The sequence below is a fragment of the Dipodomys merriami genome, unplaced genomic scaffold (assembly GCF_024711535.1).
Source record: "Dipodomys merriami isolate MVZ:Mamm:240054 unplaced genomic scaffold, mDipMer1.0.p SCAF_48, whole genome shotgun sequence".
NCBI classification, from domain to species: Eukaryota; Metazoa; Chordata; class Mammalia; order Rodentia; family Heteromyidae; genus Dipodomys; species Dipodomys merriami.
This window is the reverse complement of record NW_027206046.1, coordinates 220435-244128: the sequence shown is the minus strand read 5'-3', so window position 1 is coordinate 244128 and position 23694 is coordinate 220435. Positions and strand designations below refer to the sequence as shown.

The 23694-nt window shown below is 41.5% G+C and overlaps 1 protein-coding gene across 4 annotated transcripts in view; it reads left to right on the top strand.

The window, feature by feature from the left end:
- The window catches only part of Map2k5 (mitogen-activated protein kinase kinase 5), a 269496-nt gene that overhangs the window by 231683 nt on the left and 14119 nt on the right, over positions 1 to 23694 (top strand). For all 4 annotated transcript variants that reach the window (XM_069995057.1, XM_069995056.1, XM_069995058.1 and 1 more), the window contains 2 exons: positions 2188 to 2249; positions 5325 to 5370. In XM_069995057.1, the coding sequence (XP_069851158.1) occupies positions 2188 to 2249; positions 5325 to 5370 (108 nt within the window). The remainder of the gene's footprint in view (positions 1 to 2187; positions 2250 to 5324; positions 5371 to 23694) is intronic.

Here is a 23694-nt window from a genome sequence, read left to right as displayed (position 1 = left end):
AGAGTAGCTTCCTAACTGATGATAGTCCATGATGTTTTGCACATCAAATTCTGTAATTGGAAAAGTTTCTGAATTCTTAAAGCCTTCCCTTGTAAATGGTGATGGGTTTGCTCCCTGTGTCAGGTGGTTGTCATTCAGATTTTGAACTATCTTTTTTACTGTTTTTACGGACAGTTAAATGTCATTTCTTGAACTGAGCCTTGTAGACTGTCACAGTTTTGGTGATCCATACAGCTTTCTTCAAACAGGCCAGGTCTGAAATAGATATCAAGTTTTATTTTTGCTCTTCAAATCAATGACACTTCTGTGACCATTTCCCACTACCATTATTGAGGAGCCATCATGTTATTGTGTGCCTTGTTTCTTTTGAGTATATTGTTCTAATACCCTGTTTTTCATATCCTTTCTATGGTAATACCTGCATATAATCCTTTGAACTTGGAAAAATTTTACTTTACCTCCATTTTGCTTTGTTTTTCTCTCCTCCTGGAAATCTTTACTTTCTTTATTGATGAGAATTTAAGTGTAGAATTGTTCAGCATCCCCTCTAGATGAATAGAGTAGATTCAAAGGGAACAGATATGGGAAAGTCATTATTTTTTATATTCCTTCCCCCCCCCCAATCTCTTCAGAATTTTGTTCTTCCTTTTTTAAAAAATAATTTTTGGCTGCTTTGACCTCCACCCCCTGCCCAGTTCCTTTTTATTTCGTTGTATTTTCCAGCCATTTCCAATTGTTTGAATCAGAAACAAAGCCTTAATAAGACTTCTAGTTAATTTTCTGTCTTGTAATTACCGATCTCATTTTTCTGATAATTGGCCACAGCAATTATATGTATATTTACTAATCACATAGGAGGCTGTGCAATTGTATCTATCTGCCACCATTGATAATGACACACATATTGCAGAGGTGCTTTTATCATCTTCTTTTTTCCACTACATCAAAGCTATTTCCTCTCGTTCTCAATAATGAATACATGCATGCATTTGACACAGTTGTGTGCTAGAGAAATTGTTTGGCTCCTACCAAATGCTGCATGCTCTGAGTTTCTAGCCTGCAGCGCTGGAAGGTTGTATGTAATGATATATTGCTCATCCAAATGGCCAAAGCACTCCAAAGCACAGTGAGATTAAAATAAGTCATTCCTTTGTTAATTTAAATAGGTGCATGTATCATACTTTGCAGGGCACTTTGTGTAGGGATGTCAGGGAGGAAAAAAAGCCGCCGAAAGGTATTTTTAATAGCAAATGAGAATAGATGAGAATGGAGTCATTTGCAGCTGCCTACTTTATGTGGCTCTCTTGTTCCAACTGTAGGTCTAATGAGATGACTGTTAAAGTACTCTGCAGTGTAATTTCATTACATCCTGAGCTGTTACACTATAAACACAGTGGCACTCTCTGTCATTCTTGGAAAAACTCCTAAATTCTTAAAGCTTTCCTTTGCGAATGGTAATGGGGTTTGCTCCCTGTGTTGTTTGTTGCTATGTAGTTTGTGTTCTGATGAGTGACTCCCAGATCCTCCCCAGTTTTGTTTGATGTAGAGATAGAAATTTTTCACTGTATTTTTAATTCAGTGGCTTTATGATACGATGACTTGGCCTAAACTGACAACTAGGCTAAAATTCCTTTTCAGGAAAAAAAAAACTTCTCTCATAAAGGCCTGCTTATTGAAATTTTTATAAAGGAAAAAAAAAATGACTTGTCCCTAAAGAGCCAGCAATCAAAAGCAGTTGAATATATAAAGAAATGTAAATAAATAGGAAAGTGTAAATAAATAGCAAATCCAGTAAAAGAAACAAAGGTCAACAAAGAATAATTTCACAGCTCTTTGTTAATTACAAGACCATTTGTGTGTTACTTAAATAATCATTAATTTCTCATTTACACTTTCCCTACCTTCCTTCCTACCCTGTGGCTATCATTGTCCTTTCTCCACCTCCCCTCCCTCTTTGCTCTCATGTTTCTCACCATTGTAAAATGTGTGGCTTGAAATTTGGCATCTTTACCGAAATGTGTGGAAGAGGGAAGAGCCAGTCTTTTTAATTGGCAGGCCTTTATGTCACCATTATGTTCAACTTTATACTGCTTCTCCGAGGGGGTAGGGTGGCAGTGGTGGGGAGGACTGTGAACTAGAAAGAGGCATTGTTGTGACTTTTGGTGACTTGTTTTTCCTCCATCCCAGGATTCGCCTGTCCTTCCGGTTGGAGAGTTCTCTGAGCCATTTGTACATTTCATCACTCAGTGGTGAGCTAGTGCGCAAAGCACGCCCTGCCCTCAATGTAAATGATACATGCCATTAACTCCAGGAGACCTTATGGCTCTCCTGCTTCCTTTTGGAGAAAGAGGCACTGGGGGAGGGGGAGCAACTCGGCAGATGGGGCAGCAAAGCCAAAGAAATTGTTTAAATTATATAAACATTATTTACACAAAGGTTCATAAGCATACTTGGGAGGCTCCTTTGCTTTTTAATAAACCACTGATCAGTTTCCTTCATTGAGCAGACACTGTTCCCATTTTCTTAATCTTTTTTTTTTTTGCTCAGAAATATGCAATTTTATAGCTACTCTTGAACAGACATATGAAGCTTATTTTTATTAATGGAACCTCAAGTTACCCATAAAACTGCCTGCCACTTAGTGAAAGCAGCACAGTTTATTAACTCATTGGAGTCTTCAGTAACTTTTATCTTTGGTTATATTTTAAACACGATACTGGGGTCATCCCTTACACCGAATTTTGATATTGGGAAATCTGGTAGAGATGTAGTTCTATTAGGTGCATTTCAACCCATAAGAACCTGACAGGTACCCCAAGATTTAAGGCAAAGGTGCCTTCAAAGCCTTGAGGAAACCCCTTATCATTTTACACCTGAGGAAACAGGCGTTTTTCTGCCTAGAGTTCTTCTCCAGCCTTTTTTCTCTTTCCTCCCAGCAGCATGCCTCTTGCCTTTATTAGACCTTGTGCCATCATCCCCTCCCCAGGTCCTGGGAGACTCATGTGGCCTTAGGAGGCCCACTGCTCCCCTGCCCTCAACCTTACCCCTGCATGGGGCTTTTACCCAAGAGACTGGAGGAAATTGGCAGCTCAGAAATGACCAGACCTCAAGCAGAACAAGACTCATCAGCCATTGTGGGACTCCTCCTAATCAAACATCTCCATTTCTGCACCCTGTCAGTCAGTCAGCTTTCCGGTACTGGAGGATGGCAGGCCCTTCCCGAAGAAGCCTGGGTGCCGGGAGGTGGCATAGTCGGGGGTCCTTGCTAGGCAGGGCTGGCTGTGTGCTGCCCCTCCCCCGCAATCCAACCAATGTGAAACCAAGAAATATTCCTTAATATAAATGTCAGGCTTTATCACCTTTTTGACTAAGTGTAATATGTTACCTCTTAATAAAAATGTCGTGTACAGTTTATATTCCACAGAGGGGAATAAATGTGGAGGAGAAATTTTCCCCTAGTTTAAATATTTTTTTTAACATTGTATCTTGTTTATTCAAATACATGCTATTCTGTAGCTTTTGGAAACTATATTTGCTCTGAAAAAAAAATACCTATTGATTGAACCCTGGGCTTCTAAGTTGTTTGGAAGCTTATTAGGTGTCATTATACAGAAACATATTAGTCCCTCTTTTTTTTTGTTTAACTGGAATTCCTAAAAAAAAAAAAAAAAAAAAAAAAAAACCTCAGAGGCATCCCCATGAAAGATAAAGATTAGAGAACAAACTATGCTTCCTTTGCTGCCTGGAGCCCTAGTCTAGCATCACCCACTCCAGACACAGGCACAGCCATAGGAGACACTGGATATGTGACATCCATCATGGAGTCTCTGTGTGGTCTGAGATGGGCCCTGGGGGTGGGGCTGCTCCAGGCAGCCAGGGAGAGACATAGTTAAGGCTTTATCGCCCTACTGTCCAAAAAATCAATCAGCTGCTATGTGTAAGTTTTATGGAGAGGAAGGGAAGGATAACCTGTGTTGAAATTTTCAAGGCTGTCAAGCCAAAACAAAAATGAAACAAATCTCTTGTTTTCCCAAGAGATAGAGCTACTTTGGAATGTCAAATTGGGATGGTTATCAACTCCACTAGGGAGACAGCTTGAATTACTTGCTAATGGAAACAGTATTTGAGAGGTGCATATGGTTATTTATAGGGAAGGCAAATGTCCTCAGTGTCATTAATGGTTCATAACTACAATTCTTGTTTGCCAAATGATCATTAAATTGCTCTATTTAAAAACAAAAGTACTGTCAGCAAATTCAGAGATGACGTGAAAGATATTCATTTGCTCATTAGAGAGTCCCTTATACAAAAGGCCTCTGTGATCTTTTCCAAGTGATCAAAGCAGCAGTCTATTTGTGACTTTATCCCATAGATGTTCTGGTTTAGAAAGAACACTGCCATCAAGTAGGCAGCTACCCACAATCACTCTGGATAGCTAAGCATACACTCCAGCCATAAGTATACCTTACTGGATGGAAGACACGAAATATTTTACACAAGAAGTGCAATTCTTTAAAGCGACTTCAGCAAACTTAGCTATCTCACAGCTGTTGAATAAATTAAACTTTCATCAGACCTGATAAATACAAGCCAAGATATTATATAAGAACTCATTTGTAATTTTGTAGCATTATCTAGATTCCTCACTCCTTTATATACTGCTTGTTTTAGTGGAGGGATGACATTTTTCTTAATCTGACTTAACAATCAATTATACTACCTATTACATTATCCCATTTACCAAAAAAAGAAGTAAATTGTTCTCTGAATTTAATTTTGAAACAAATAGGCAACTAAACCTGGGAAAGAATATAACTGCTTTTTCTACATTAATTTCAAAAACAGAATTAGAATAAATGTAAATTCATTATGTACATTGTGAAAGTAACTTTGAAAAAAAGAGACAACTTTGTGATTCAGAAGGTCCCAGAAGGGCTGGGAAGGTGGCTCAGTGGTAGAGCGCTTGCCTTGCATGCCTGAGGCCTTGGGTTCCATTCCTCAGCACGACATAAGCAAAAAGAAAAAAGCCAGAAGTGGCACTGTGGCTCAAGTGGTAGAGCGCTAGCCTTGAGCTGAAGAGCTGAGGGACAGCACCCAGGCCCAGAGCTCAGGCCCCACGACTGGAACAAAAAAAAAAAAGAAAGAAGGTCCCAGAAATATGATTTTTTAAAAGCCAATATAAAGGAAAGATAACATTTATACTTTGGCCAAAAAAATCAAACTGATGGAGTTTTGAAAACATCCAGATTTGAGGGGAAATAGTAGTAGAAATTAAAACCAAAAACTTGCAAATAACGGAGATAAATTTTCTTTTTCCACCACAGCATGAGAAAACAGCCCAAAGAAAGACCAGCACCTGAGGAATTGATGGTGAGTAAGTTTGTTTAGTAACCTTTAGGATCTCCATTTATATTTTTAACATTTTGTTAAAAAGACCAGTATGATTTGTATGTGCATTAGGACATCAGACATAGGTGTTTTTATTATGTAAACTTTGGTATATTTATAGATTGTATGATCCAATGACTGTTACAAGTAAAATCATTTTTAAACTTTTTTTACCCTAAACGCTATTATTACTATCTTTAAGTAGTTATACAGAACAGATACAGTAGTTATACATATCAGTTTATGAGAAAAATGCATCTTGATGGGGTACTGGGGCTTGAACTCAGGACCTCACACTCTCACTTGGCTTTTTTAACTAAAGGCTGACGTTCTACCACTTAAGCCACAGCTCAACTTCCCAGTATGAACTCTTCAAAATCCACAGGTTCTGAAAAGGCAGCATTATTTACTTCATTCAGGCTAATGGTTTTGAAAGTAGAACTGAGATTATAATGTTTCTTTTTGAAAACCCCACCAGCATACTGAAAATTAATGCAAAACTCTTCATTTGCATTGCTCAAAGGTCACAAAATCAATGTAGGCCACTCTTCACCTGCATTTTGCTCCACTGCTTTCAGAAGACAGAGGTCTCGTAACAGAGAATATGTTAAGTTTTTGGTTCAGTTCTGTTGGAAACTTTAAATGTGGCATGGAGTCCTGTCTGACTCATGCAGAATGAAATTAGACTGGCTGCAAAAGATCAAGTTAATGTGAATCTTTGCTCTTACTTCAGAAAGAGACCCTGCAAGGCAGCTGGTGCTGTGTTCTCAGCTCCAAAGCAGCTTTCTTTGATTGCAAATGACAGTTTTGTTTCATTGTTGTTGTTTTTAACTCAATCAGGGAGAGAAACAGAGATGCTCCAGAACAAATCCCAAATGGTCATTTATTTAGTACAGATTGTAGATTTGACAATGCATGAACTATTAGAATGAGTTAAGATGGAGCATTAGTGAATAATAATTAAATAATTAGTAAATTATTTAACTTACAGTTTTGTTAATAACTAAATAATAGTAAATAAATAATTAAGGACTAGGCTTTCCAATTTTTTGCATGTCACTCCTCTTTAAATTATTGTAGTCAGAGCAAATCCTGGCTGGCTTTCTTTAAATAAACAACAAGTGCTTTACATATATTGGTTCAGAGGTTTCCATTCTTGATATTTTAACCCAGTAAACACTCTAAGCACCCAACCTTGTGCACAATACAAATTTCCCTTTTGTGTCACAAGTTCCTTTCAGATGGGCATTTCTTTTGCCTTCATGCTATACCTTTAGAGCAAAATCTTAGTTTTCTAAGTAATTTCAAGTTAAAGTTCACCCTTGAAACCTCTCCAGTTTATAACTACATAGATTTCACATCTAGAATAAATGTGTGGGCTTAGTAGCACGGGAGTCATTTGTTTGCTGTTTGGTTTCTTTAATAGCTAAGAAATTCTTGCAGTTAGTCACATTTGAGAAAACTTAGAACAGGTTCTAGAAATGGAGCCCTGTTTACCTTTTTCATTATTGTGCTATGGCTGGATAGCTCAGCTATTTAAAACAAAAGAATAGAGTTTCATAAAACAGATATCTGTTTGGAAATTCATGTTTCAGTGCTGCAATGAATTGGTCACTTATAAATAAAACATCTTCAAATCATGCATATACCATAAATGTTTGTGGAATGTGATGGGAGGGAGGAAAAGGGGTGGCAAGGAACACTTCTCCAGAGTGGCAAATCATAAAGACTAAAGATATGAAGACTAAAGAGTGAGTCCTTTCAATGCCTTGAAAGCAAGTGTGTGCGAGTGCACATGACTATCATGTATAGGTGAGAGAGGAGGAGGGAGAGGAACCTGTGTTTATACCCTGGTGTGTGCTGTCCCACACTCGTAATTAATAAATATCAATAAATGAATAAAACACAATAAAAATTTAGTCACAGGAAGCACCACCATATATTTTTTTATTAATAAGTTTTTTTATTGTGAAAATACCTTACAGCGTGGTTACGATTACATGAGCAAGGTAATACATTTCTTTTCTTTTCTTTTCTTTTTTTTTTTGGTAATACATTTCTTATCAAGCATTGTTGCCTCCTCCCTTGTTTCCTCTTCTCTTCCCTCCCCTCTGTCCCCCCCCCACAAAAAATTGTAAAGTTCATTTTCCACATAGCATCTTGTACATTTCCCACCGTATACTTAATTTGTTATTATCTCTAGTACTACTCACTGTTTGCTTTTGAATGAATTTATTCCCAGAAGTATATCAAAGCTGAAGCAAGGCACCCTTATTTGCTGAGGGCTCCATGAGGAGACAGGAAACAATGGGTGTGGGGAGCTGCTATAGTCAAGACCTGCTGTTGGCCAAAAGATTGGACTCAATAGGACATGGGAAAGAAAGTGGATTCTCCCTTGCCTTGAACCTGAGTTATATCCTAAGGACCTCGTCTTAAGGAACCTGTTTTGTTTTTGTTTTTTTGTTTTTTTAATTCCTCCCAGCATATTAATGGCTTTAATTTTTCCTTTTCCCTCTCTGCCTGCAACCTATTTGATGGTGCTCCCATCTGGAAGCTGAGAGCCTCTGGAATGCATGAACTGTAGAGCCCATTTGTCACTGTGGGTGGGGACTTGTGCCTTTCGCAAAAGGAGCAGTTTATCTCCCAAGCGCCGCATCTCCAGCCAGCAGGGTACCAACGTGGGCAGCACAGCTTGGGCTGTATCAGCTGTGAGGACTTCAGAATTGTCAAGGTTTCCCTGTGGGTTTGCATTTTCCAAACTGAAGGAAGAAAATGAGACGAATCTGGTAGAAACACTGAGAGTTAGAGATTCACCATTTGGAAACTCTGAAATGAACTTCTGGTATGGCCTTGAGTGATGAACACAACATGCCCCGGCCAAATCAGAATTCAGGATGGGCAGGTCATCCTGACCCCTGGGGTCTGGACCATGCACATAGCAGACATTCTGATTGTCTTGTCTTTGGTGGGAGTCACTGTATGCATCCAGATACCCAACATCAAGCCTTAGAGTCATTGTTTCTGTGGTTTTGAAGATGAAATGTAAAACTCAAGGTTAAACTTGACATAATCCCCAGTGCTAGAATTTGATACTTTATGCATTCCCTCTACTTAGTGTGTTTGTTCTTTATTTGCTATTAGCTGTTATGTCTAAGTGGAAATGTTATAAATTTGGACCAAGACATTCCTTTACCAGTCACACTTTTGAGGAGGCTAAGGTCCTTATGACTTAGTGGTTTTCTGGTATGCAACCATTAAGCTACATCTTCATCATTTTGTTGTTTCTTTTTGTGCTTGTACAGGGACTGGAACTCAGGGTCTCAACCTCACTTGACTTTTCTGCTCTAACCTGGGTGCTCTATCACTTGAGCCACATCTCCACTTCCAGCTTTTTGTGGATAATTGGAGATAAGAGTCTCAAGGACTTTTCTGTCTAAGCTAGCTTTGAATCTTGATCCTTAGATTTCACCCGCCTAAATAGCTAGGATTACAGTCATGTTTCAATCCTCTTAAGAGATCATAGGATCAGGGAAATGATTAAATTTATAGAACACTATATGTGAAGTCCTATGTAGACCCAGCAGAAGATGCGAAGAATAAGCTACATAGGAATAGTCTTACAGGGAATATGTCATAACACTCAAACAGCTAGAATGAAACAATTGTTATAAAGGAGTACAAGCCAGGCTTATGTCTGTAATCAATCCTAGCTACTTAGGAAGCTTAAATCTAAGAATCTGGGCAGGAAAATCCAGAAGACTCTTATCTCTAATTAGCTATCAAAAAGCCACAAGTGGGGCTGCTAGTCTTGAGTGAAAATGCTAAGGGATAGCACCCAGTCCTTGACTCTCCCCTCCCTGCATCCCACTCAGTAAAAAGGAGGAGCAGAGTTCTATGGGAATCCATTTGGAAGTTGGGGGGAAGTCATATACAGGAGGAAGCAATTAAAAATGCCCTTAAAAGACAAATTGGATTTTAATAGAAACTTTTCTAGGAACCATTTTGTGTATAGGAAGCAGGATGGACAAAGTATGAGTAGACGCTAGACCTTTTCAGAGTAATGAGTGGCCTCTAGTGTCTGCCGGAGCAGAGGCCCACTGATCCAGTGGGATTTCAAACCCACAAAGGTGAAGTTCAAATAGGTAATATATTTGCTATCAGCTGGACAATATTTACAGAGATTGCCTGTAGAAGGAACTCTGGTGTCCAGGTCTAAAAACTTTTGACTACATAAAGCAGCACAGTATAGCTACATAAGACCCAATCTTTGACCTTGAAAACAATTTCTCATTCACATATTGAGAAGTCCAACACTTGATGTGGCCTTTCTTGAACTCTTCAAAAACGAGTTTGTTTATTGCTAAAGAATCATGTTTAAACTCCACAGCAGGCAGGTGTGACACCATGAAGTGCAAAGTACACACACACACACACACACACACACACACACACACACACACACACACACACACACACACACACACACACACACACACACACACACACACACACACACACACACATTCCTTCTGCTCCTGTGAGAATGATTTCACTATTGAACAACTTGGTCTGGTACCAACAAATTTCGACCAAAATTTTAGACAGTAGAAACTCTGAAGCAGTGCAGATAAAAATATTCATCTGGCTTAACATAGCCACAGAGATGTATCAGCTTATGTGAGAGAAGACATCTTCTCCAGCCAAAAAGATTGGTATGGCTGCAGCAAGAAGAAAAGAGAATAATGTAGAGAAATTTCCCTATAATGTCAGTGATCAGAATAATAAAAAGTAGGTTTGGTTTGGTTTTTTGTTTTGTTTTGTCGGTTGTGGGGCTTGAACTCTGGGCCTGGGCACTGTCCTTGAGCTCTTTAGCTCAAGGCTAGTGCTCTACCACTTGTGCCACAGCACCACTTCCAGTTTTCTGGTGGTTAATTGGAGATAAGAGTCTCACAGATCTTGTCCAGGCTGGCTTTGAGCCAAGATCCTCAGATCTCAGCCTCCTGAGTAGCTAGGATTACAGGTGTCAGCCACCATTGCCTGGTGAAAAAGTTTTTTTTTTTAAGTCAAGGATAGAAAGACAACCTGAGGGGCTGGGAAGGTGGCTCAGTGGTAGAGTGCTTGCCTCGCATGCATGAGGCCCTGGGTTCAATTCCTCAGTACCACATAAAGAGAAAAGGCTGGAAGTGGCACTGTGGCTCAAGGGGTAGAGTGCTAGCCTTTAGCTGAAGAGCTGAGGGACAGTGCCCAGGCCCAGAGTTTTAAGGCCCACAACAACAACAACAAAAATACAACCTGAGATGGGAATAGGGTTTCTAGTCTGATTTTGCTATTCAAATTATATTTTTAGATTTTTAATTAAAGAGAAAGGATGACATTACTGGATAAACCATATGTTAGGGTTACCATGAAGAATTACTCTTTAGCTTCTTTGGTTGCTAAGGTCAGTTTGCAAACTTGGCAGGAAAAGCCTTTACTAGGACCCATTCCCTTCAGCTAAGCCAAACCAAAGGGTCACACTGGATCATCAGGCCTTGACCAGGGGTCCTCAACTTCAGGAAAGTCTGTTAGAGTTCGTGAAATAACATGGAAAAATCTTGTGTGCAATTGGAGACAGACACATTTCTGAGAGATGGCATTCATGACTGTGGTCAGTTTTTTAAAGGTTGAGCATAATCTTAAATGATGGTTAAACACCTTTACCTCATATTCCCTTTCTGTTGCTGAAGAGCTCCATGCCAGAACAGACAGGCAGCTGAGGAGGGGCCAGTCATTCTCTGAAGGTGTGTGTTTGGCGTGGGGGAGGGGAGGGAAAGACCCTCCTTGTGGGGCTCCGCAGGGCTCTCACCAGCTGTCAGGCAGCCCTTTAACCTTCCAGCCTGTCCCAAATGAGGGCTTTGGCTCTAGCAGGGAGGGTGAGGGCCTCAGGCATCCACAGTTACAATTTGGGCTCTGAGTGCTGTCGATCCTTCTATGCATTTAGAGTATTTCCAGGAGCCTCCCATGTCTAAGCTCTATTTAATGGAATCCATGCATAGTAAGTAATCAGGTCAGAAGAAGCAGCATCCCCGTTTGAGATCAATCGCTAGCTAATACTTTATCTAGGCCACTTTATTATCTCATGCTGATCCGATTCCCATTCTCCTCCTCCTTTGTAGCACACACTTTGGCTGTGGGAAAAGTACGTATCCCATACATATTAAAAACATATACCCATTCTATCTGTATGTAAATGTGTGAGGCACAGCTGGATATTGCAGAGGAGTTTGATTTACTAATAGTTATTATCTGTTCTAGCTGTTCAGTGGCAGAGAGAATTTCAGAGAAACAAGCTGGCGCAGAAATTGTCTTTATGCTATTACTACACTGCTTTGGTAATTGTTTAAAAACATGGGTTCTAATAATGCCTGTTATTTTGTGCATTTCCTTGTACATTCCAGAGCAGGGCATTCTCGTTTTGCATTTCCTCACATTTGGCTTTCTTTCCAGGATCCCAAGGAACATAGGGTACAGTTCGTGATGGAAATTTAATGTTTTACCTAGAAAGCAAGTAAACAGTGGGACTAGCATACTAGAAGCAGGTATGGGTCTAGGAGAAGAGGTGTCAGTTGTAATGAAATAGTGCTTTTGAGCTGGTGGCTCACGCCTCTAATCAGCTGAGATCTGAGGAACAAGGTTTGAAGCCAGCCTGGGCAGAAAAGTGCTTCAGACTCTTTATCTCCAATTAACCACTAAAAAGCAGGAATTAGAGCTGTAGCCCTTGAGCAACAAAGCTAAGGGACAGCCCCCTGGTCCTGAGTTCAAGCCCCAGTAACAGCACCAAGAAAAAAAAATACCTTTGGATTTTTTTCCTCTGTGTACCCCCATCAGCTATAAACTTGAGGGCATCATCTCCTAGTGAAGACTTTCTGTAATAGAGGTGGTAGTGGTTTGGGGGCTAAGAAATACCAACCTGCTCTAGAAAAATCTGTTTAAACACTTTATTACTTTCAAGGAGATGTTAACTTGTTTAACTCCTCTAAGTAAAATTGTCATTGATCACTTTTCTGGCTTCCCAAACATGGTTATAATTACATTTTCCAATAGTTTCCTTGGTTATTCTCTCAGTTACTCAAGGTATATGGTAACGTTGTGGTCCCTTTTAATAAGTAGAGGAACTACCACATTTAACTTTTATCTTTCCAACAGAAATCCCAGGGGGACTTTGATGTTCTTACCACATGGTGTGGTTTGCTTTTTTTTTTTTTTCCTGGTGGCAGTACTGTGGCTTAAACTGGCATTTTTACTCAGTGCTGACACTCTACCATTTGAGCCACAGTTCTACTCCGGCTTTTTGCTGGTTAATTGGAGATAGGACTCTCAGATATTCCTGCCCAGGCTGGCTTCAAACTGCAATTTTTAAATCTGAGCCTCCTACATAGCTATAATAATTGATGTGAGCCATTGGCTCCCGACCTGGTTTCCTTTTCTAAAGCCAAACTTTCTGATCACTGTGAAAGACAAAATACACTGGACAATTAAGAAGATGATTTTTATTCAGGCTATTGTAGTAGGGAGAATGTTTACTAATGAGTTGCTGCTTAAAAGAAAGAGGGGGCCAAGGTTTTCTGGAGGCAGGAAACAAAGCCATATGCAAGTCTTATTAGAGTCATATGGAAAGGTGGAGAAGGGCTTATCTCTGAGAGAATGGAATTCTTTATGGTTAAAAGAAAGGTAGACAGATTTCTTACCTGTTGCAGCCTCCTGGGAATACCAGGGTCATGTTTCTGGTTATTTGGATCCAGGTCTTGCAAGGATTGTTCACAGGGTCAAGGAACACTGTGCTTGGAAAAAAAACCTAAGCTTTTTTGTGGGTATGCCAGTCCTGGTGAAGTGAGGAGGTAAGGTCTGGCCAGCTCCATATTGGATGGTAGGGTCTGGCATCTTGTCTTCATACTGGAGGAGGGAAACACCCCTGCCCACATAGCCTGCCTCCCAGATAATGGGTGTGCCTGGATCCCTGGAAACAGGGGTGGACACTTGGCTGATAGGTTACTGAATCCGTCGATCCAGTGCCTGGGACTGGGAATTTCCTGTGGATCCATCCCCTGCTGGGTCCGTATTTAGACCCTGACCAGTCCAGGCACCAGGATGCCATGCCACTTGTGTCTCCGTGATCATCTCTTGTGTCCTGTCTCCTGGCTTGAATCCAGTCATCATGACATCCCAATTCATCTCCAATGGAGAGCTGAATTGGATTGTTGGTATTGTTGGTATTGTTTTTGTTCTTTCTTTCCTCTCTAGCCTGTTTCCTAGCTTGTGTTATGTGTTTTTGGGGGCAGCAGGCCTTTGTAACAATGGGCAGCCTGCAACCTGCTAACTGTAAAATAAAGACTCCAGTATTTCATATTCCAATATGTGGCTTGGCCAACACTAGGACTTGCGCTCAGGGCCTAAGCACTGTCCCTGAGCTTCTTTTGCTCAAGGCTAGTTCTCTCCAGATGAGCTACAGCTCCACTTTCAACTTTTTTGATACTTTAGAAGAGTAAGAATCTCACAGACTTTTCTGCCTGGACTAGCTTCAGACCATGATCCTCAGAGCCTAGCCTCCTGAGTAGCTAGGATTACAGGTGTGAGCCACCAGCACCTGACTAAATCTAAGTTTTTTTTTTAAATACTCCTGTTGATTGGTAGAAAGGAACTTGATTGTCACAAATTGTAGTTACCTATTGCACATCACATACAGCATGTTTTTGTTGTTTTGTTTTGGGCATTACTAGGATTTAAACTTTTGCGCTTCATAGGTTGGCATTCTGCCACTTGAGTCACATTCTTAGGCCCTGCTTCTGGCTGGTTATTTTGGAAATGGAGACTGGTGACCATTTTTGCTCCAGCTGATCTTGAATCAGATATTCTAGAGTTCAGCCTCCTGAATAGCTGTTTTTTTGTATTATGTAGGTAGGTAGGTTATATTAGGATTTGAACTTAGTGCTTCCTATTAGCTAAGTGGGTACACTACTACTGAGCTATGACCTTTGTGCCCTGGGTCTAAGATGGGGGCTCATTTTTTTGCACTAGGCCAGCCTGGACCTCAACTCTTCTATTTTTTGACAGGTACATTACCAGACACAGCTTTTTTTCTTTTCTGTTTGTTTGTTTGTTTTTGAGAAGAGAATCTCATAAACTTTTTTGGGGGGGGGAGGGGTCAGTTGTGGGGCTTTAATGCAGGGCCTGGGCACTGTACTTGAGCTTTTGTGCTCAAGGCTAGCACTTAACTGCTACAGCTCCACTCTGTTTTCGGATGGTTAATTGGAGATGAGAGTCCCATGGTCTTTCTACCCAGGCTGGCTTCAACCCATAATCCTCAGATCTCAGACTCTTGAGTAGCTAGGATTGCAGGCATGAGCTACCAGTGCCTGGTGTCGTGAACATTTTTGTCGTTCCTTACCTCAGCTTCCTATATCTCTGAAATGACAGATACACGTCCCGCTAATGGTTGAGATGGGATCTCTTGAACTTTTTGCCCATACCAGCCTCAAATCACAGTCTTCCTGATCTCCACCTCTAAAGTAGCTAGGAGTACAGACATAAGCCACTAGTATCTCACTGGGTTTTTTTGTTTTTGAGGCAAGGTCTTATTATTCTGAACATATAATCCTCCTGTCTCAGTGTTGGCATTAAAGGTTTGAACCACACATTTGGCCATATACAATATATTTTAAAATGAACCTTCCAATTTATATGTGTCTAGCTACCCTTTCTGTGTGTTCATATGTGTATGTATTTGTATGTGTGTGTTGGTGGTACTGGTGTTTGAACTTTGACTTTGAACTTGTTAGGCTAAGCAGGTGCTCTTATCACTTGAGCTTTTTATTATTTTGTTACCCTACTGATCTTGTTATTTTTTTAGATAGAATCTTAAATTTTCACTTACACAGACCTCAAAGATAAGTCTTCCTCAGACTTATAGTCTGTTAATTGAGATGAAAGAGTCTTGCTAACTTTTTTCATCAGGCTGACCTCATACCCTGATTTTCCTGATCTCTACCTCTTTGGTAGCTGGCATTCTAGGCTTGAGCAACTGCATCTGGCTAGCTATACTTTCTTGAAGACATTATTTTTACTTTGCATCGTTTGTTTGGAGGTACATACAAAACAGCTTATTAGCCATGGTACCCAGAAGTTCCAGGGAAAAGTCCTGGCTGGAGTTCCTTTAAGTACAAAAACCATCACAGGAGTGTGAGAGCTCCACACGAGGGTCCAGTTGACAGCATGGAATGATTCTTTTCTCCCTCAAATTCTGAAGCCGATTCTGTGTTTATGTGCCTATAAGTAGGAATCCACCAGTATAGAAGTCAATGTTAGCTTTTTAATTGCACATAATCACAATGAGTCACTGTCTGCATGCTTGAGATCACACCATATCAGACAGCTTTAATTTGAATTTTTGATGACATGTTAGCACTTCAGCAACAACAGACAGATTATAACCCCATAAAACAGCCTTTGTTTTTCCTTAGATGTGACCGCTTACTTTTTTCATGAGACTTTAACAGATAAATACCTGTGTGTGTGTGTGAGTGTGTGTGCACGCACGCGTGTGTGTGTGTGTGTATGTGTATGTGTATGTGTGTGTGTGTGTACATGCACATGGCTAGGGAAACAGATGGAGAAAGTTTTTCCTTGATCATGGATCCGACAGCTCTGATTTCCCAATTGAGGATAACTTTCTTCCTCCATCCTGCAATTTAGGTGTCTGAATGTGGTAATGATTTGTCTGTTTAAGTCTAGAGTTTGAACTCACACCTGCAATTCTTTTTTTTTCTTATTTTATGGATCTGTCATCTTCCCAGCATCACATTTCAAGACTCAGCAAGGCTGTGTAGCACTCACAGCCCACAAGAAGTGTATGCTTATATTAGATGAAGTGGAGCTGCTGAGCTCTTCTTTGCAGTAATGTGGGTTTGTTGCAGCCTGAGGTGGGTCTTTGTGGTTGTCACACCACATTTGCTCATTGGACACCAGTCAACCTTCAGGAGTTTCTGCTATTTGGGTGGTGCCCAGCCCAGAAAGGCCTTGCCTCCCTCTTTTTTTTCTTCTTCTTTTTTTCTAGAACTGGGGCTTGAACTCAGGGCCCTGCACTCTTGCTTGGCTTCTTTGTTCAAGTCTGGCACTCTACCACTTGAACCATGCTTCCACTTCCAGCTTTTTGCTGGTTAATTGAAGGTAAGAATCTCATGGACTTTTCTGCTGGAGCTGGCCTCAAACTTTGATCCTCAGAGTCAACCTCCTGAGTAGCTAGGATTATAGGCATGTGCCACCAGTGCCTGGCTCTTCCCTTCTTGAAGATCTTCCTGCAGTTTTTGCCTATGCATCACTTGCTTTCCTTTTTAAGAACTCCAGAATGTATTTTATCTTAAGTTGAAACAGCCCGTAATGACGTATTTATATTCTACTTAGAGTTGTTCTATAACCCAGGAAGTTCACCAGATTTATCTGAGAGGTTTAAAACAAGAAAGAAGCTTGGTACCAGTGGCTCATGCCTTTAATTCTTAACTACTCAGGAGGCTGAGATCTGAGGATCAAGGTTCAAAGACAGCCTGGGCAGGAAAGTCTGTGAGACTCTGATCTCCAATTAATCAGCAAAAAGCCAGAATGGAGATGTGGCTCAAGTGTAGAGCACTAGCCTTGAGTGAAAAAGGGATAGTGTCTAGATCCTTATTTCACGTCCCATACACATTCAAGCTCATACACACACACACACACACACACACACACACACACACACAAAGTACTGGCACATACAAGAAGGAAGGGAGGAAGGAAGGAAGGAAGGAAAAAAGAAAGAATGAGGGAGGGAGGGAGAGACAGAATGAGCTAGGTCTCAAGCTAAACTAATTAATCTTGGCATTTGTCAGGGAGTAAGAACTTTATTTTTTTTCTTAAAGTCCTGTAGGTGATTTTAAGAAATATCATTAGGTAAAAATGACTGGTTCTAGGCCAGACACTGATAGCTCATACCTGTAATCCTAGCTACTCAGGAGGCTGAGATCTGAGGATAGAGGCAGATAAAACAGTGAGACTTTAATTAGCCAGCAAAAATAAAAGTGGAGGTGCGACTCAATAGTAGAGTGCCGGCATAAGTGAAAAAAATCCAAGTGATAGCAAAAGGCCTTGAGTTCAAGCCACAATACAGGTACAAAAATAAAACAAGTCTAGGGTTTGGTCACCAGTACTGTGTGCCCACTCGTCAAACACATACATGTGCACACACACATACAATTAGTAATGTTTAATAGTGCAAGGTTGTAATTCCAGAGCTGAGGAGGCTGAGGTGAAAGAACCTCAAATTCAAGGCCTGTGCCCCCTCCAAAAATCATATTAGGTTGTCCTTTACTAGACTATATAGTCTGACCAGAGGTGGGTTTTATTGTTGTTGTTGTTGTTTTGGACTTTTTACTAGAGGTTATGGTCAGATTTCAAGGGTATTTTAGTGTTCATAGAAAGATAGTAAAAGCATTTAACCAGTATGACATAGGTGTCACCATTCAGAATAGGCACCAGGGTCTCTATCCAACCCTGGATGCATGGATCAACCAGGAAATGCTAAGTAGGTGTTGAGCAGCACTGTGAACTTGGATGTACATTCTGTCCACTTGAGAGTTCACCTCCAGCTCTCTTTTAAACTGAGAAGTCATTAGTCAAGACCTGGAGGAGCTCACCCAACCAATGTCATCTTCTGGTTAGATCGATGACAGGGGTCCCCAAAGTCTTTGTCAGCCTAGCTTTTGGGTTATAGTGGATCATGTTGAAAAAGACCAGAGACATTCACCATTTGAGGGGGAAATATAAAAAGATTTTAAAGCTAGGTCCTGGGAGTTGGGAATTGATGGTGAAGGTAGTGAAGTTGTTTTCTTGTGAGTGTACTCCACTAAAAGATAACAGTTCTTATTAGTTACTAATGAGTCTAACCAGGAATGTCAAAAGCTAGAAAAATATGAGAAGTCTCCTATTTACTGCTTTAACCAGCTGGATTTGTTTAATGGGTTGTTTGCTTTTTAATTTGTAGCAGTTTTGCAAGAGATCTTTGGGGATCCTGAGTCATATGGCTTCAGATACACATGTTATTTGGGGTGGGGGCAAATCTGCCTGCAGATAATTTGAGGTTCATGTGGCCATTTAGAGACTGCAGAAAGGCAACAGAGGCATTTGGGCCTTCCGTCCTCTATTTAATTTTCAAGATTAGAATTAAACATTAGGCTTTAGTCTACTGAGAGACATTTGCCTGAGCATGGTCTAGTTTCTTTCCAGTATCCTGGTTTGCCATTTTCTCTGTTCTCTCAGTATAAATGGTCACTGATTCTCAAGTTGGAGAATAGGTATTCTTCGTTTATTCACGCAAAGGTTCCCTTGACACAAATAAAAATGGAATTTTCAAACGTAACCCGATTAACTCTTAATTGTATACCAATAGCCTATGTGTGTCTCAGCTCCCTTCAAAGGCTTCCCAGTGGGCTGCATCTCTTCTCATAGGGTGGGGAGGAGTGGGGAGGGGGGGTCCAATTAATATAATAGCAGGACTTTCTAATTGTGGGATCAGTGTGGAGTTGACAAAAATTTGTATAAATAGGGTACATTTTTCCACTTAAGAGGGCTGTGCTGAGACATTTTTAATTGGATTTTCATGGTGATTGACAGCATTTGATTATGACAGTAACTCTATTTGGCTGGACTGCTTTAGCCTCTTGTTCAGCTCTTTCCATCAAAGCTCTTTTTCATCCCCTGAACCCCCAGTGGAGCAGCAGTCATTGTGGAACAGCCTTTTAGCACCTTTGTTGCAGCCGGCCCTGGTGATGATTGGACCCAGCTGGAACAGAAAGGAAAATGTGCCTTTCACAAAGAGGCTGTGGCTCCTGCCTCTGTGGATTCGATCATTTTAAGAGGCCCCCTCCAAACCTGTTGAGGATTAGAAGTAGCTTTAGATGTGAAATGAGTGTTAAGTATTAGTAATCCAGAGATTAGGGCCCCAGGGACAATGCGAGATAAACAACTGCAATTAAGGCAAATCTGCCGATGTAAACAAAATTGAGCAGAAACAGATGCCCTACCCATTTTGGGGGATTGATTTGAGGGCACCAAGGAATCGATTTTTGTCTTGTTTACACTTGCAAACCCCTGTGATATACTGGAAGGCTAAATATTTCATACAGCCTGATTTTAGTTAATTTTTTTTCTCAGCCCCTCACAGTAGGCGTCTCTCTCCTCACAGTGACCAGGCCTGAGTTTATTCAGCAGTCACAGGGAGCAGCTAATTGTCTATGAAGGGCCCCTGTGTTTAAATGGGCTTGACAGGAATTTAAATTTTGTTTCAATCAACCCCTGTGCTCACAGCCTGCTCCAGTTTCTAATTTTTAAATTAAACATGATTTTTTTTAAGCCTTTGGAATACTCTCTAACTCCAGGGAAGGCAAAACTCAGCAATCCTGGAAAACTGCAGTTGGAGAAGCCTGTGGCATTGTCTCTGGGCTGGAAGGTTCTTTCTCCAGAGGAAAACCAACCCCCTCCCCCATCAGGAGGTCAACAGAGCTTGGGCCAGTACCTTCTTCACCTGACTCCCTCCAGCCCTTCTGCACACACAGCAGCAAGGCACTTGGAAAGTGGGTTAAGCACTAAAGGCAGGCATGAGCTTGGCTTTCCAAGCCAGCCCAGTTAGAGCCCACTGCACGTGTAGCACAGACTTGTGTTTCAGAAACTTTCTTCTGCCATGAGACAGGGAGAGAACACACTCTGGGCATAGCAAAAATGTGCTGTAGTGAGCACATGCCATTTTCATGTTCTGGCCTCAGTTCTAACTTGCGGCCCTGGTCCTGAGCCTAGCCAGCCTGCAGTTCAGCAGGAGAATGAAGATTGTTGGCAAAGGCCCTCTGTCACTTTCTCTTACCTCTGCTGCTTTTGCTAACCAGCTTTGCCTCGACCACCCCGTTCGTTACACAGGCCCTGTGCTCCTAAGTTCTGGCCATGGCCAAACACCTGGAAAATTCTCTTATGTTTCTGCTGTTCATTCTGCCTGGAGCCTGGAATGTTAGTGCCCACATCCACGTGGTAAACTCCTACCCAGCTCCAGGTACCAAGTGACAAAGCCTCCTTCCCAGGCTGGCTTCAGTTTGGTTGATGACTTCCTCTTTTTTTTTTTTTGGTCGGTCGTGAGGCTTGAACTCTGGGCCTGGACACTGTCCCTGAGCTCTTCAGCTCAAGGCAAGTACTCTACCACTTGAGCCACAGTGCCACTTCCTGATGACTTCCTCTTGAAGGTCATTCTGTGACTTTGTGGACTTGTGACAGCAACTTGTCAATGTGAATGACAATAGTTCATGCATAAGACCTTGGGTTCCTAGGACAGAGTGAATTTTACTTATCTTTGTACGTTGGCCTCTGGCCCAAGTGGAATGCTCAGTAACTGGTTATTGAATGGAAATGGCATGAATTTAATGGGTAAGTTCATTGTGGGGAAGCAAAGAATTCTCCAGGCTTGTGGCCTCCAGTGAGGCTTTGAGAATGGGGTGATAGAGAATCTGGCCTCACAGGACAGCAGGGTATTTATGCGAATGCCCTTTCTAATGCAAATCAGAAACACAGCTTGTTTTTGATTGTAAGTTAAAGTGCAGACTCTCTAATAGCCACACCAGCCAAAATTGATACCACAGTTTATTTTCTCACAACTAATTGGACAGATTTCACTAACAGTTGTGCCCAACTTCACACACGTGCGCACGCACGCATACACACACACACACACACACACACACACACACACTGGCACACACCTGTAGTCCCAGCTGTTTGGGAGGTTGTGGTGAGAGGATCACTTGAACCCAGGAGTTTGAATCCATCCTGAACAGCATAGTGAGACCCTCTTCTAGAAGAATTTATTAATTTTATTATTATAGATAAATTATTATAAACAGCATGGTTTGAACACAAAGGCTATCTCATTTTATCCTTACATGATCAGTGTAAAGACTGTTCTTTATTGATGCATATTCTGGCTCAGCAAGATTAACTGATGTGCCTGGAGTCACACAGCCAGAAAGAACAGAAGACTCCATTGTATTACAGTAAAGCTTTATCTGCTGATAAAGAGTAGGTAGGAGTTTGTCGTGGTGGTTTGGATCATGCCAGTAAAGTTGAACTTTTTCAGAAAAATTGAATACAATTACTCCAGAAAGACAGTTGTAGGGCTTCAACAGTATGTACTTGTGAAGCCTGTGGCCCAATCAGATGCTTTGTTCAGTTCCTAGCTATGTTCCCTTCCACTTGGTGCTCATCAGCATCCACTGGGCAGAATACCGATGGCTGTGCAGGTGTGACAGAGGCCTGGCTGAAGCCTGAACCTCAGTTCAAACAAAATGGGTAGTAAGAAAGAAGTCAGGCACCAGTGGTTCACACCTGTAATCCTAGCTACTCAGAAGCTTAGATCCGAGGATCACAGTTCAAAGCCAGCCTATACATGAGAATCTGTGAGACTCATGTCTGCAATCAATCAGCAAAAAACCAGAAGTAGAACTGTGGCTCAAGTGCTAGAGCACCATCCTTGAGTGAAAAAGCTAAGGGACCCAGGCCTTAAGTTCAAGCTCCATTACTGGAACCAAAAAGAATAATAATGCAGTAGGAAGGAAGAAAGTACTTATCAGCATTTTATACACAGTTGGTTATCTGAGAAGCTGTGAGAAATTTAAGCAGTCTGTGGCCAAAAGCAAGAGTAGAGTATGTCCTGCCAGATCTCTGGCCACAGTCGCTCTCCCTTTCCAATTCTTACCATCACAATTATAGAAATGAGCAGAAACAAGTTGCCATTGGCTTGCGCCTATAATCCTGATTACTAAGAAGGCTAAGATCTGAGGATTATGATTTGAAGTCAGCTTGGAAAGGAAAGTCCATGAGACCTCTTATCTTCAATTAATTACCAAAAAGCCAGAAGTGGAGCTGTGGCTCAAGTGGTAGAGTGCTAGCCTTGAGCACAAAAAGATCAGAGACGGGCTGGGAAGGTAGCTCAGTCGTAGAGCGCATGCCTTGCATGCCAGAGGCCCTGGGTTCGATTCCTGAGCACCACATAAGCAAAAAGAAAAAAGCTGGAAGTGGCGCTGTAGCTCAAGTGGTAGAGCGCTAGCCTTGAGCTGAAGAGCTGAGGGACAGCGCCCAGGCCCAGAGTTCAGGCCCCATGACCGGACCCAAAAAAAAAAAAGATCAGAGACAGCATCCTGACCCTGAATGCAATCCCCAGGACTGTCAGGGAAGGAAGGAAGGAAGGAAGGAAGGAAGGGACGGAGGGACGGAGACAATGATCCTTGAATTTGATGGATGTTTCCTGTGACCCATCAAACTTTTGCTGCACCTGTACTATGTGCAGAGGTGCTACTGTCCAATGATACTCCAAGTATGGGCCATGGACAGTGTGGTGTCTACATTGTTTCTTGAAGGTAAGTAAGGAGTTTGTGCCAGCATGTGAATCAAGCCTGTCTCAGGTATTTCTTTGAGTGGCTGACATTTCCTTGCAGCATATATTTTTGAAGGAAGCTATGTGTTGACTACCACTGTAGCATAGCTCCTTACCTCACTGCACACCAGGAGTTTGCAGGTCCCGGCTGGCTACTGGAATTACAGAGCTGTAGGAATGCAGAAGGCAATCAGATGCTGGTTGTGCAACTGAGGAGTCTAAAGTGTGGTGAGGAAAGAAGGCTTCCCTGGGGAAGTGCCTTCCCTTGCTAGTGCCTTTCATGTGTAGCTCAAGCCTGTAGTGCTAGCTCCTGAGGAGGCTAAGATCTGATGATTGAGGTTTGAAGCCAGCCTGGGCAGAAAAGTTCTTAAGACTTTTATCTCCACTAAGCCAGCAAAAATCAGAAGTGGGGGTCATGGCTCAAGTGGTATTGAGCCGGCCTTGAGCAAAAAAAAAAAAAAAAGCTAAGGAACATGCCCAGGCCTTGAGTTCAAGCTTATCGCACAACAAAATGTGTATGCAGTGACAACACAGAAGCCAACTGACAAATGCCCGAAGAGACGTGTGAAGAAAGGGGGAGAGATTCCACAGAATAGGAACCCAGCAGGTATCTGTGGCCTTACTACTGTGACTGTAAGACAAGAAGCCACATGGAAAGCGACAAAGACATCGATGTGGGTACCAGAAAGTAGGGTTTCAACTTCAGCCCCTACCTTGAGGCAAACAGGTAATCAAGAGCTATTTTCTTACTTTCTCTGAGCCTGAGCTAAGCTTCATCTGTAAAATGGAGTAATGATACCTACATCACAGGGATTTCTTACGTTCATGTTAACATA